A 16,554-nucleotide genomic window follows, 5' to 3' on the forward strand; every position below is an offset into this window, starting at 1 on the left:
TCTTTGTACATCTCACTCCTCAAATGCATGAATATATCTATGTGATTAATTCCTAGAGGTGGAATTGTGAGTAAATTTGGAGACAAATTGTAAACATTGAAATATATTGCTTTCCACAGAGGTTCACCAGTCTCCACTGAAAGCAAAGTGTCTGCTTTCTCTACTCTCACCAACATGGGTATTACTGGGCTTATTTATTATCAATCAACTGATGTCGAAAGAATGCAATCCCACTGTGGTTTTGAACCACATTTTTCTTATAGGTGTTATGGATGGAATGTTTGTGTCCAGACCAAATTCATGTTGAAATCCTAATCCCCAATGTGATGGTATTGGGAGGACTGGGAGGTAATCAGTTACGAGAGTAGAACCCGCATATCATAAGAAGATTGCCATCTGCAAACCAGGAAGAGTGCCTTAGACAGACACCAGGTTTCCCAGTTCTTGATCTTGGACTTCTCAGTCTCTAGAACTGTGAGCAATAAATGTCTGTTGTTTAAACAACTCAGTTTATGATAATTTGTTATAGCAGCCTGAACTAAGATGGTCTCATTCTCTACCTTTTATGTTGTAATTATTCTACTTGTCATATTTGTGCTGAATTCTTAGTCATTTTAAGAGTAAAACTTTTCTCTTTTTCTTTTTGGAGGTCTCAACGTACTTAAACTTATTTTTCAGACATATAGCTTATTGTCATTTAATCATGAATAATTTATTTTGTAATGACTGATTTTGATGAGAGAGTTTTCTTCATGTATGTTAAAATTCTGGTTTGTAATCTCATCTTGGATCAGAACTTTCATTTTTTTTCTCTCTGACTTTATGAGTTTACTGGCGCCTATCTACAAGCATTGCGGCTTCGACTTTGGCCCACCCCATTATTTCCAGCACTCTGGGTTCAGAAGTACAATTTATATATATATATATTTTGTGTGAGATTCTATACTAAAACAATATTGGACTTTTATCAGATTCAATCTCCAAGCCAGACAGAAGTTCCGCTTAATTGCCATGCCTGTGTCCTCCGATCTCTTTAGGCACAGAACTTCATTTAAGTAACCACCACTGGCAGCAACTAGCAGTGATATATATATTTTTTCAATTCTCCTTTCAAAAGCAAATGGAGTTTCTTTCCAGGTTCTGATTTCCGGTACTGCCTGCCTCCAGATCCCAGCTTCATGTGGGACAGCTTTATTTCTATTGACCCTAAGATTTGAGTACTTGTTCATTTCTGCTACCCTACTACCCAACCCAATAAGGTACTCAGCTTTAGCTCACCACTTGACACTGTGCTACATTTCTGTTACTTAGAGATACATATTTTTTGTTCATAAGGCAGTATCTCCTTTATTTTATCCTGTTATATTTTATCATCACTTCCGTGTGTTGAGAAGTGAAAACAGGGAAGCAGAAAGTTCAGAGTGTAAACTTGAAGTCTCACCTACACGTGAATTCCTTTTTTATTGTCTAAATGGCATTAGATTACTTGTGTGAATACACAACAATTTATTACTATCCCTATTGATAAGCAATATATTATTTCTAACTTTTTACTATTAAAAATAAAATGGTTTATTGAATATCTTTTTGCATATATAACCTTATACAATCCTACTCTTCTTTACATGAATTTCTAGAAGTAGGACAGAAGGATTAAATTTACATTCCTACAAACAGCTGCAGGGCCTATTTTCCTTGTACTTTGCCATCACTATGTCATATCAAACTTCTCTTTAATTTTTCTAATCTGAAAATGGCATTTCTGAGTTTCTTTTCCATGACAGAGTGACTGAAAATACACTTCCCTTTTCCCCAGTTACAATACAACTGCTATTTGTTAGTCTGGAGTATAAGAGAACAGATGTGGCACAATGCACTTCTTGGTCAAAAATAGGTCCTTTGAGATTAGAAGTTCTTAAATGATGACTGTTGTATTGTACTTGAAGTTAGCTCTCATTCTCATCTTTATAGGACTATAAAAACCGAATATGCCTATGTTTTGAACACCAACAGATGACAATTTATGTATTACAAAGCTATTCTAACTGCCATATATAAATTAATTAGCCTGAAAACTTTTGAATGTTCAAACTAACATTTTACAAATCTTTGAAAATAATCATGAACTCTGGATTAAACATTGTGGGTAAAGGTCTTGCAGCTTGTAAAACTGAGAATTTAAAATAAATGAAAATATATCAAAAGGTTTGTAGATGAATACATATTTTAAACCATTGCTTATATTTGTGGTTCATTTTAATGACTGCAATGTTCACAGAAGTCTATCATAAATGTGACTTTGTAATTGTGCAACTCTTCCGAAGTTGGATAAATTGTGGTTTACTATATCCAAAACACAGATAAAATTAGAAGCAGATGGATAAATTATTACCTTTCACTTTTTTCTTTTAAAGTGAAACATGTGTTTTATCACAGTTTCTTTTTACATCAAATTTTTGCTTACCTAAAAACTATTTGTTAGAAACATCTGATGTTTAATTAACAGCATTATTAAATAGATAATCCAAATCTCAAGTCACCACATATAAAAATGTCTCAGAAAATTCAGTTATCTAAAGATAACCAGCCTTCCTCATCATACTTCAGATTTATTTTTATGTTGAACCATATTCACAGGAAGTTGTTTTATAAGTGTTAATTGCAAAATATCAATACATATTTTTAAATAAGTCACAAGCACTTAGAATATTCTGTTAAATTTACTTAATCATACTATTTATTATTTACATGCTTTGTCTGCAATTTTTTTTTCTCAATTGAAAGTTCAAACTAGTTTTTACTAACACATAGCTTTGAGAATTTACATTATTGTGAATCTCTTTATAATTTATTTCCGTATAGAGAAATTGCAGCCTGGCTTTATGTTTTGCATTTAATTTGCTTTAATAGCATATCCAAGTAGCTGAAACTCAGGATTTTCCATATTGGTTTATATTTTGTTTTAACAAAGCTTCGCCAGTTTCTTTTTCATATATGTTTTAAAAACTGTTAGCTGCTATATTTTAAGATTAATACAATCAGGAAAATGCCAGAAGTTATATGGGGAAAATATACACAACCTATGCTTTGAAGTATATTAGCTCGAGTCAAATAATTGGCTCTTTGGTATTAGAATTGCCCTATTAAATAAAACCTATTTATGCCATCAATAATTCATTCATTTGACAATAATTCATCTATTAATTTTCAATTAATACATGTTCCAAAAAGACCATTTCTAAACTTAAAATCACATTTTTTTCTAACAAATTACCCTAAAATTATGAGTCTTTATATAACAATTGAAGAGAGTCACATAATTGTGAAAAACATTGTTGAAAAAAACATTTTGGAAACACAATTTCCTTGCTAGGAACAGGCTTCAGGAGTATGTTATTTATCTATACCTATGTTAGCTTGCGTTTATTTTTCTTATTTCTTATTGGAATCCTTAATTGTAACCAAGAGGCATGTTTAAGAAAAGAAAGACAGTGCCTTTTTATACCTTTAAATGCACATCGGCCATGTGGTTTTCACAGTGTTTTCTTATACCTTTTAGTTCTCATTTGTACTTTTTGTTAGAATATGTAAAAAAGGGAGCAAAAGAAATCACTAAGAGCTCGTGATTAGGCAACTGAAAACCAATTTCACATCAAAGAGAGATTCCAGAGATGATATCCTGAAATCTACAGAAAATTATTTCCATGGATTATTTGGAGGATGATACCAACCATTTCACAAATTACACCACAATAGCTCATTGTAATCTACTTTTCTCTAAACTTCAACACATCATCTGGCATAAAGAGGGAAGAAAATAAATTTATAATTTCAACTGGAATCCAGTATATATAGTAAAACATAGTAGAATATAAGATATTCTATTACTATGACTTCTCCATTTTGGTTTCCTATTTGTACACACACACACACACACACACACACACACGCACGAAACCAAAATGGAACAGTCATAGTAATAGGGTACCTTTATAAAACACAATAATAGCCGCAGTGACTCTTGGATCAAAGCTTTAAATGGCAGCCAATATCTTCATCATAACAGAATTAAGCAATAGTACAGTAATATTTAGGAAATTAGTTGCAAATAAATACATATAATTCTGTCTTTCTTTTCTAAGTCATCTTCATTTAAATTTTAGGATGAGGCGTTATCCACAGAAAGAGAAACGTTGCCAGCTGGTTTATCATACTTATCTCTCTCTTGATTCTGAATTTCCAGATTCTGTATTCCAGATTGCCTGGTTTAAAATCCCAAATCTCAAATAAATAAATAAATAAATAAATAAATTCAAATAAAATCCTAAATCTGACATGTTGGCTCTGTGAGCGTGAGCAAGTTAAAAACTTCTCCTTGCCTCATGAATTCATGTAGAGAACATTCATAGAATTATTCTGGCCCCATTGATAGTTCTCCCTAAACGTTAACTACTATTATTATACATGAGCACATCTACTAGAAATATAAGACAACTTTTTACAAAGGTGAGATACAGAGTCAGGATGGGCCAAAAGGATTCCACACTCAGGGAGCCCCAGTAGAAGCTAAAAGCAATGTTCACTTACCTGTACTCCAACAGGAAAACTTGGTTCTGTGGTCACACAATCGTATGGTACCATTGCAACCTTTTTCATCACTACCATCTTCACAATCTTTTTCTCCATCACAGCGCCACAGATCAGGAATGCAGTTACCATCAGGGTGGCATTGAAATTCATTTCCATTACAACCAGCAGGAGAATGAATCTCTTAATTTGAAATGAGGAAGAGAGAAGCAGAGGGGGGCAAGATAGGAGAGAAATTAAGATTTTACTTGTTGGTTGTTTTTATTTCACATTTTTTTCTTTCTTCAGGCATTATTACAGTGCTAGAGAGAATACATTTTTACTTTAGATGGTTAATAGGTATAAATCTCTCTAGTATTTTGTAATTCATTTAAATAACATTAATAGTCAGAGAAAATGATGTTTCTTGCCTCCCCTAAAATTTCTGAAAGTACTATGTACATTAGAAAAGAAAAAGTAAGATAACTTGTGGATATTCTGTTGTGGTTTTTACTCATGTCTAAAGGATGAGATCTCTCAAGGGCTTTTCTCTAAGACACATAAATTAGGTTATACATCCCAATCTTAATGATAAGACCTTGGCTGATTTTCTTATCTTTCTCTAGGTAATTTCTTTCAAATTATTAAGAAGCAAATAACCAAAAACTAGTAAGTACTTTCTGACTAACAAAATCTTTGAAGAATAGCATCCAAAATTCTGAGAAATAGATCCAAAAAATCAGGTAATAAATGTAACTTCTGGACAAGAACTTCAATTCTAGAATCAGAATAGACACTTAAATGTTAAGAATTTAATTTAATGAAATACTATGCATTCAAATGTATCAATTAATAATTCATAACAATGACCAGGTAACATTATTGCCCCAAATCTGGTGATTAAAAATATAGGATAAATGCTGCAGGTAAACATAAATGAAAGTAAGAAAATATAAATGTTGGGATACAGATGTTTGGCAGTTTAACAATTGAATAACATGACTGAACTGCAGCTTATTAAAACTTGTGTTAACGTTTAATGATATATTAATCTGTATTTCCAAATACTATGGTAAATAAATATTTTAGTAGATATTTTTAGACCAAAGTTTTAATGTAACAAATTTATTGTGTACCTTGTATAGCTTTATCCAGCATTTAATGTATAAGCTACCTATAGCAGCAATTGATCTTTATAATTATGATAAATTTGAAACCGGTTCAAGTGAATTTCTCATTATTTATTGCACTGGTTTGGTAGATATCTATGTTTATAAATTAAGGTTAATCTAATGTCAAAGCTAATAATAACACTGATATCACCAAAGCAGTCACTTACACTTTTGAGACTTCTATTTGTTCAGTGTGAATGCACCAACAGGGTTGACGTGAGAATTAAATTAGATATGTATAAAGGATTAATTCAACTACAAAGTTTTGTTGCTGTTATTTTCTATAATATAAATGGTTTAGTTCTGTATTTTTTCTTTGTTTAAAGACTTTCAGCAACTATAATCTGTCAGGTGATACAATACTATAAAGATGTACAAGGTGGACTTGACCATACATCCTAAATATTGCTAGTGCAGTAATGCTGAAATGATAAATAACCAAGGAGAAACAACTCTGTGTAAGCAAGGGTAAAGAAGTTCTGTTGGTCAAAAACCTGAATTGTAATTTATAGAAAACCATTATAACTAATTTTCAAAAGTGATCACCGCTAAGAATACATACAATTAGTAAAGCATTGAGTTTTGTCTTGCTTTTAATCCCCTTCCCAAAACAAAAACTTTATTTTTCTAGTATTCTAGTTATCTAATTCATTCTCACTTTGCACATACCATCTTTTATGGTTAGACAAAATTCTTTGTTTGCACACACACAATCAATCATACACAATCAATAAAATGGTAAAGTCTGTGCACAAGGGCAAGATATATATACAATGTGATATAGCAATTTCCCACCATATTTATTTAGCATCTGCAGTGTTCCCTATATAGAAATATATTCATTGATTTAAACAAATGTATTTTAAAAATATCTGGAAAAAGAAAATAAGAAATAACAATGCAACAATAAAAAAGAAAAATCAATAAACGATATAGTATAGCAACTATTTTTATCATATTTACATCGTATTAGGTATTATATGTAACACAGAGATGATTTAAAGTATATTATGGTAGGATGTGTGTAGGTTACATGCAAGCACTACATCATTTCATATAAGAAACTTGAGCATTCTTGAATTTCGATATCTTCAGGGTCCTGAAACCAATCCCCAGTGGATGTGGAGGGATGACTGTATGACATAGCTACTATAGTTGTAAAGAATTATTTGGGGACTGGTTTCATAAACAAGATATTGTGAAGTCTTTAAGCCTAGGCTATAACCTGAAAATCCTATATTAGCTCAATATTCAGGAAGAAGAAAAGAGACAACTCAGATAGACCTCCAAGGTCCATTCAGCTGTGTGCATCATTTTATGGTGAAGAGGCCAGCTTCCATGCAGCAATGAAAGGGCTTTTTGTTCTTTTTTCCTTCTACTTAACTTCCCTCAAAAACAAAACAAAATATGCCTTGACTCATCTGACTTTTATAGCCTGTAGCATGAGCTCAACCAATAACATTTAAAAATTATATTTCAGGTAATTGTCAGAGATTTCAAATATTTAATAAAGAATGGAAGATGTAATCTATTGATTTTTCTACATTCTCCAAAATGAGAGTCAAAGACTGGCAGCTCATATATTGAAACTGTTCCTCAGTATGTTCAATGTGACAAACACCCTATTGGTCTTTTAAAAAACCTGAGAATTTTCAGTAACAACCTAGACTCTCCAGTACCTTGAAAATTAGGGAGAGTCTTGGATTGGCATCCTTGCAAAGTTAACAACTGCTACCTGCATTATATGTGGCCAAGCTCAGTTACATTAGCACCTTCCTTTTATAACGATCAAAGCAGAATCTTTGAGGACAGAGTATGCTGTTATTGTGTAAGGTTTTTTCCATTTGCTTTGCTTGCTATTGTTTGATTTATTTGTGCTTCATAAGTTAATCCACTCATTTGTTTTCTTATTCTAAATAAATATTTACCTTATAAATTTAAATACAAATGTTATATTTACCTGGAGATTTTCTTTCTTTTTTTCCTCTTAAGCTACCCATATCTAAACCTCTGTATGCTGGCATAACATCTATTAAGGGTAACCACAAACAACTGTATTATAATAACAAAACAAGGGTATAGTCCGAAGAAGAAAATGCAATTTAATATTGTGAACTTTCAAACCTAAAGAGGATAACAATTTTCTAATAAAGCACATACACATCACTAATGTGTAGCTCCTTGTCTTGGTTATATTATTCTCCCCAGCCTGGATTGCCTTCCTGTCTTCAGAACGTCACCTATTAATGTCAGTAATTTTTGCTGGTGTTCTTACTGTCATTGTTTTTGAGACAGGGTCTTGCTCTGTCACCCAGGCTGTAGTACAGTGGTATGATCATGGCTCACTGCAGCCTCGACCTCCTGGGCTCATACAGTTCTGCCACCTCAGCCTCTCAAGTAGCTGGGATCACAGGCGTGTTCCACCACACCCAGCTAATAAATAAAAACAACAACAACAAAAAAACTGTACAGATGGGGTCTCACTTTGTTCCCTAGACTGGTCTTGAACTCCTGGCCTCAAGCGATTCTCCCGCCTCAGCCTCCCAAAGTGCTGAGATTCCAGGCGTGGAATCCCAGCTAATGAATGTGATTTTTAGGACTCATTTGCCTTTAAAAAAAATACCTAGGATTGGGTCTGTAGATTCAGAGACTTCATGAGTAGATTTTAGAGGATTTACAAAAGCTCAGAAATAATACATGATGCTTTTTATTGATATGCATTTTTTTTTCCTGTGTCAGAAAGTTAGAGCTTTTGACTCTCAAGGTGGTCTTCAAGAGCAATGCCAAGACCTCACATTTCTCTGAGTGTTTATCTCCCATCCGGTGTACCTTGCATGGATACGGCAGCCTAGATGGCATTCCATTTTGCTTATGCTTTACATTAATTACATTAGATTGAACCCAGTAGAAAAAGGACCAATCATCAGCTCCTTTTGATTAAAATTAAATAAATAGGTCAGGCACAGTGACTCACACCTGTACTCCCAGCAATTTGGGAAGCCAAGACACATGGATCACCTGAGGTCAGAGTTCGAGACCATCCTGTCCAACATGATGATGCCCTGTCTCTACTAAAGATACAAAAATTAGTTAAGTGTGGTGGCTCATGCCGGCGATCCCCGTTACTTGGGAGGCTGAGGCATGAGAATCACTTGAACCCAGGAGGCAGAGATTGTAATGAGCGAAGATCGTGCTACTGCACTCCAGCCTGGGGGACAGACGGAGACTCTGTCTCAAATAAATAAATGGAATTGTCTATTGAAAGCATCCCATATTACATAAATGATTAATTTTCCTGTAGTTATGCACATAAGTAGCAGAGATGAGATTCAAACCCACATAAATTTAGAGTCTGCTCAGATTTATGATTGTACCATTTTTAACTTCTTGTGTGGTTTTTCTCATATAAAAACTCAAGACCAAAAATAGAATGCATTCATATAATCAAAAAGCATTTATAAACTCATTAATTTTCATATTTAAATCATTGCTGTCCAGCCTGTTTGTTTTCTAATAAAATTTAACATTTATTTTATGCTATTGTAAGATCATGATAAAATTTGTTCTTTTACAAAAAGTTCAATACATTACCTGTTGTGTGAGGCAGACTAGTATTACAACATGGCAGGCATTTTTTTTGTTTGTTTTTTTGAGATGGAGTCTCGCTCTGTTGCCCAGGTTGGAGTGCAATGGTGCAATCTTGGCTCACTGCAACCTCTGCCTCCTGGGTTCAAGCGATTCTCCCATCTCAGCCTCCCCAGAAGCTGGGACTAAATGCACCCGCCATCATGCCTGGCTAATTTTTTTTTTTTTTTTTTTTTTTTTTTTTTGTAGAGGCGAGTTTTCATCATGTTGGCCAGGCTGGTCTCGAACTCCTGACCTCAGCTGATTCGCCCACCTTGGCCTCTCAAAGTGATGGGATTACAGGCATGAGTCATTGTGCCCGACTGGTAGGCAGTTTTTAGGCACTGGGATAGGGCAAAGAATAAGACAGAGACTTATTCTCAGAGTCCAGAGTGCTCACCACCACACCATGAAACCATCAGTTCAGACTTATTCTCATAAAACTTGAACATGAACAAAGAAGGGAGCATATAGGCTTTTAATAAATAATTATACAAGAAATCAACTAAATTACTTAAGAAAGTCATAGGTGCTATGAAGAAAATGGATGAGAGTAATATTATAGATAGTATAACAGAGAATAATAGACTGGTTATGCTGTGATAACAGGTCAATACAAAATCGCTGCATCTTGCAAATATATACAACTTAATTAGGGCTCATTTTACATATCTACTGTGGATCAGTGGGTGGGCTATCCCTGTGGTGGTCATTCAAAGACCCAAGCTGATGAATAAGAGACCAACTTGAATGTTTGCAGTTGGCAGGCGAGAGGGAAATGAGGGTTCTGGATGGTTTCATATCCAATGCAAAAGGAAGATACGTCATTTCTGATCGCAATTCATTGACCAAACCTAGTCACATAGCGTGGGGCCCCATCTTATTGGTCCCAGTCAACCACAAAGGTCCCAGGAAGTACAACCTTACCATAGGCCCAGAAAAGAGAATAAATAGAAATACATTGTCAATGTCATTGATGACTGCCATCAGGAATGACTTGATTATAGGAAAAATATTAAAAAGGGTGATAACAGAAGGTGACACTTGAGTGAGACCAAAATGATGGGAAAGAACTAGCCATGAAGATGTTAGGACAAAAGAACACACAGAGGGAATAGCAATTGCAAAGACCTCAAAGCAGGAAAGAGTTTAATTTTTACAGAAAAAGAAAAATATATATAATGGTAGTGAGTGAGTGAAAGGAGACCTGAGAGGTAGGTAGGGGTTGACTCTTGTAGAGATTTATCAAAAATTATGCTAAGATAAGATAAGCACAATAGGTATCTATCAGAGATATTGAAGCAGAGAAGTGATGGTGATATAATTTAATTTACATTGCTTAAAGTTTTTGTGAGCTGCTGTCTGAAAACACGGATTTTACAAGACTTGAGTAGAAGTAGAAAAAAACAGATAAATGGGTTTCAGTGGAGTCCAGATGCAAAATGGAATGCATATTTTTTGCATTTGAAAAGACTTCAGAATAGTGATTATTCAAATAAGTAGGCTATGTAGGTAGTTACAAAGCAACGTCTTAAATGCTGTGGTATGAGAGAATGCCAGGAGAACACACAGAAGGGAAGACTGTCCTGGATTTGGGGATTTCATACTAGGCATTTCTATGACAGACAATTAATCAGAGTGTTCTGGCCAGAATTAAGAGTCAGGCAGGGGAAAAAGTTAAATGTAACAAAAGATTTTCTGCACGAAGCCAGCAGTATTAATAAAATTTTGGGTAATGTGTGAGCAGAAGAGGGGAGAAAGAGAAAGCTAGATTGATGGGCAAGGCCTAGATCTTGAAAGATCTTGTGTGTTGAGCTGAATGTCTGGATATAACCTTACAGGCTTTTGGGAACCACAGAAAGACTACAGCTAGATTCGGATGTAATCAGACTTGCAGTTTATGTAGATCCCTTTGAGACCATTTAAAACAATAAATAGAATACAATCTCCAAGAACCTTCACATTTATAAGGATTTTATGTATATGCATCATTTTATCTGCTTGGACACTTAAAGTTTATACCACAATCACAGAGACTAACACACACACATACACACACACACACACACACACACACACAGAGCGAGAGCGAGAGAGAGCGAGAGCGAGATTGAGATTTATTTTCCACTTCTCATTCTACTCCCTCACTATAAATTACAAATATCTCTAACCCATTTCTCACAATCTGTTAGGCTTGGATGGGTGTTGATGTTTAGGAATGCTGTCCTCTTCTGCCAGAAAACAGAAAAAAGTCATGAGGTTTTATTATCTCTTGACCTTCTTGCCAAATCTGAAATCCACTTGTTAACTATTGTTGATTTTCCTCTGGATGGAAAGCTACATCCCTCTGAAGAACCTATGATGACCATTCCAGCTTGAGTTCAAAGCCTATATAGTTCCCCAGAGTCCCAGTTTTCTAAGCTTCAGGGCTTGGCACACAATCTATCTTTGTAATATGGCTTGTCCCAATGGATTGTTAAAATGATGACTATTTATATGTATATGTGCATGCTATTTTACTGTTATGTTTTCATGTTGCTGATGCCAGTTATATTTTTAACTAATACAGTTTTATTGTATTTTTGCCCCGAAGCTATTTAAACCAAGCATACAATTTGGGGAATCTGATAAATAAGTAAATACAGAGCCCTGAAGGAAATGTGGCAACTGCTGGTAGAATTTATCCCAATATTTAAATGAATTCACTGGGACTAAATATTTATAGTTAGAAGACTAGCAACTGTACGGTGACAGAAAAAACCTGTTTTCTTCCTAATGTTAAAAAAAATGAAAATTAGTATTGCAAAAATTATACGTATGATATAAATATTTTTATTCTGAATATACTTTTTGGTATACAAAAATTGTTAAAGCCTCCTGAGAAAATAGCCAAGAATCATGCTGCAAATACAATGGAATATTTAAATTGTGAGGTCAACCTGGGGGAGAAGCCTTTTTCTTTTTTGATTATTTTAATGGAGTTTATACCTTTAACTTGTCATTCATTGTAAAGTGCTTCGAAAATTAAAAAGCACTGTATGTTGGATGTGCACAGAGCTCCCCGTTATCATTACTACGTGTCAGTCCTTGCTCTGTTCTTAGCTTTTCTGTGAATCACTAGGTTTTAATAATTCCCGTATTTAAGGCAGCCTTTTCCTTCAGATTTCTTCTCCAGACACTTTTCTCCAGCTCTGACATGACTTAATAGCTGGTCTGGCAGCACATCCATAGCCTCATTCTGTTAACCAACAGAATGTGGACATATCTTTGTCTGTCCTGTCTGAGCAGAACCTTAATATCCCCCTAAGGAGTTTAGCCTGCCCTCAGTTTCTAGAGATCCTCAGCAGACAGATGCTTATTAAAAGCTACCTCCCAGACTTTGGGCTAACTGGTTTATGTTGGGATTAGTGAGGATACACTGCCCTGCTCTTTTCTGTGTAATGTGGGATAAACTCCCTAGGGGATGCTGCCTACTTGATGGTAGTATGATCTCTGCTGTGAACTAACAATGTAGTCAAGCCTAAGTCTTTCTTCTTAAATCAACTCCTCCTTATCCCATTGGACCTTCATGACAGCCTACAGGTCATCTGGATTTGCCGTATCTCTTGTTTTATTATTCACATGTCACTTCCCTAACTTTAACTTCACACACACATCCAGAGCATGTGTTTTTGTGTTTTCCCTTTAATTTCAACAAACTCCTTCTACCTCCTTATATGTAGTCACCACCAGAGATTATCCTGATAAGATGTTGGATGAAACCATTAAATTCATCATGAGTACATAGACTTTAGGACTTAATGATAAGTGAAAAAAAATTACAAGATCTTAAGTCTTTATATATGTTTACTGTCTGAGTCAGTTAGAAAAGTTTAATAGAAGGGAATGGAAAATACTGTGTGGCTAACTAGGAAGAAGTTAAATTATCTTTAATGTTCAAAACAGACATTCAAATAATAAAGTGAAACAGAAGCTTCAATGTAGAGTTCTAAATATCACCCTAGTAAGTTAAAGTATTATCAAAGCAATATCTACATAAAACATTGACTTAGTTCATTAAAATTTTACATTTTAACATCTAGAACACCATGAACATTTTGTTTAAAATATAAGTAAGTATCAGAAGATTGATGAACTCTTTCATTATCTAAATGTAAGTGAATAGATGCATTAATCTGCTGAATTGGCTATGTAAAGTAATGGTGAAACCAACTTTCCCATTCACTGTTTGTATTAACCAATCAATGTAACAGATATGTTAGTTATCAAATATTAAGTAAAACAAATTACAATGTGGATAGGCTACATTTGGAAATTACCGGTTGGTTTACCAGTGTGCTCAATGGTAGCAAATATTTTCTAGGAAAAACTGAAGAAAAGATATTATTTGATCTTAAAAAATGATGTCAAACATTTTGTAGAAATAATATGCATAAGCACATACTTATGAGATATCTCTGTGAGGGAGGGATGGAAAATATAATTTAAAAATTATTAATAATTTATTTATTCTTACTTCAGCCCTTTCTTCTCCCTTTTGCCTTTGTCCCATGAATTTGATATTCTATAATATATGGGTGTTGGATTATTCAAGGTTACAGATCTTTATAATATGTCTCCCTGTATTCTAAATGAGGGGTTAGCAAGCTGCAACCTGCAAACTAATTCCAGCCCACCACCTGTTTGTGTAAATAAAGTTTTATTGGAACCCTGACATGCTCATTTTCTGACATATTGTCTAGGGTTGCTACCATGCTACAACGGCAGCTTTGAGTAGCTGCAATAGGCAAAGCCTAAAATATTTACCATCTGATCCTTTACAGAATAAGTTTTCCCACCCTTGTTCTAAACTATTCTAAATATTGTTTGTGATTCACAGAACATGATATTCAAGTATATACATATCAACAATAACAACCCAGGTACAATGACTAATTTCTTTAATTCCAGTGCTTTGGGAGGCTGAAATAGGAGGATCACTTGAAGTAAGGAGTTTGAGACCAGCCTAGGCAATATGGTGAGACTCTGTTTCTATAATTTTTTTTTCTTAATTAGCAGGGCATGGTGGCATAAGGAGACTGAGAGGGGAGGATTGCTTGAGTTCAGTTCTAGGTTTCAGTGAGCTGTGATTGTGCCAGTCCACTCAATCCTGGGTGAAAGAGTGAGACTCTCTCTCTCTCTCTCTATATATATATATATAATGTATATATGTATGTGTGTGTGTGTATGTGTGTGTGTATATATATATACTCTGATATCAGAATGTTCCTGAGTATTAAATGCACAGTATTAAATGCACAGAAGATTGCATTAATTTATGTGGATGCTTTTAGGTATCAAAGTTATTTGTAAAAAGATTTTGGATGTACATAATGGCACCATATTTTCCTTAGGTAGCCCATGCATGCACAAATGCCAACCTAGACTTCAAATAAATATCCTAACAAAAAGTGAATGATCTGTTCAGCATAGTGAAAGAATATAATATCTAAATGCAAATTCTGTTGAAGCTTCATATAAATAAGAAAAGAAATGCTGACAGGTCAAATAGGTTCTAAAGGAAGCTAAATACCAACTACTTCTCAAAGAAAAGGCAGCACTTTATCCCATTGCTTATTTTTTCATTATCACAAAAGCATGGACATATCTCATTACTGAGGAGTGAAGTCATTCTTTTTTAGGTTACTCATATCTTTTGTCTCTATGTTGTTTATTTTTTGCTGAATGCCTGAAACCCTACTGTTTTAATAGTCATTAATCATAACTTGAGAACAGGGAATCAGAATTTAAAGACTATGGAAAGTAATTGACTTTTGTCATTTTTTAAGCTCTGCTCAAAGAGCAGGACAACAGGCTGAGGTTCTTCATTAAAATTAGGTCTTTACACTATTAATTATATCTTTAACAAAGCAAGGGATGTTACTCTGATGTCAAAGTGCATAATAATTCTCTTAATAAAAAAAGCTAAATTTATCCAGAAATACATGTGGACCCAACACCAATTTTCTGCATAGTAAAAATAAAGATAATTGGTTTCTTTCTTTCTATTCTTATGAACCACGTTCTAATATTTTATTTTTTTACATTACATTTATTGGATTTGTTTTAATTTTAATGATAAGCACATTGTTAGAAATATACTTTGTTATTAAGTGATACAAAAGCCTTGAGTTGTCTTTAATTTTGACGTGAAAGTTGGTTTCAGCATTAAGGTTAAAATGACCTTTAAAAAGTTATTTTGCCTTGGAAAGCAAAAAGAGGTTTCCTATGGATAAAATCCATTAATAATTAACACTGTTTATATATCTTAGTGGTATTTTATTCTAAGGAAAATAAATCAATCTGTGAGAGAATAAAGTTAAGCCAGACAATTTGTATTTCATTGAAAATAGATATTACATGTCTCTAAAATTAGGATCTAAGTTTTACTTTAATTGTATTTTATGAGAAAACAATCCATAGTTTTATTAAAAATAGTCAAAAATATCAGGACAGAAGAGTATATGATTTTGCCAAGTCTATAACACATAATTTGTGAATTCCCCCAAATTCAAAGCCAGTACTTTATTCTCAATAAAATTTAGTTACTGAAAAATAACAGCAGCTGGTTTTGCACTCTGTGTTTGTTTTGGTAAAAATGAATTGAATGAGGATTACAGAAAAACAGCAGAATAGAAAGAAACAGGAATATGTCTCTACACCCAGACAACAATTGCATTGGCAGGATCTTTCTAATGCAAACTATTTAGGAACTCAAGTCTACTGAACTTACCCAACTTCCAGGGTAAGTCTTGGATGGTAAATTGTAGTTAATTTAGGTTAGTTTCAGCTCTTAGCACAGTCACTTCTATGAATCCCTCAAACTCCAGTTCTATGGCAAAGAATCAGGCCTGTGTTCCTGCAGCAGCTTGCACATAGCTTGTGTGATCCAGAGTAGACAAAAAGGATATGCCCTCCAAATTTGAATCTGTGCTTTGATTACTGACTGTTGTCACTGATCTCAAAGGTGAAAGAAGATGGTGACCATTGTCATTGCACCTCTCTTCATTATTTCAAGTCCCTCCATCTCTAGCTGAAGTGGCTTCCAGGAAATTTTAAGAGCCAGTGCCCACTTTATTTCATTTTACTCAGTTCTTCTTTTGGGAGCTAGATATAAAAGACTAATACATTCAAACACAACCGCTTATACAGA

The 16,554-nt window shown here is 34.1% G+C and overlaps 1 protein-coding gene across 1 annotated transcript in view; it reads right to left on the minus strand.

The window, feature by feature from the left end:
- The window catches only part of LRP1B (LDL receptor related protein 1B), a 1,897,925-nt gene that overhangs the window by 685,762 nt on the left and 1,195,609 nt on the right, over positions 1–16,554 (minus strand). The window contains exon 21 of the mRNA XM_073019651.1: positions 4,588–4,770. Coding sequence (XP_072875752.1) covers positions 4,588–4,770 — 183 coding nt within the window. The remainder of the gene's footprint in view (positions 1–4,587; positions 4,771–16,554) is intronic.

This window comes from Chlorocebus sabaeus, chromosome 10 (genome assembly GCF_047675955.1).
Source record: "Chlorocebus sabaeus isolate Y175 chromosome 10, mChlSab1.0.hap1, whole genome shotgun sequence".
Lineage (NCBI taxonomy): Eukaryota > Metazoa > Chordata > Mammalia > Primates > Cercopithecidae > Chlorocebus > Chlorocebus sabaeus.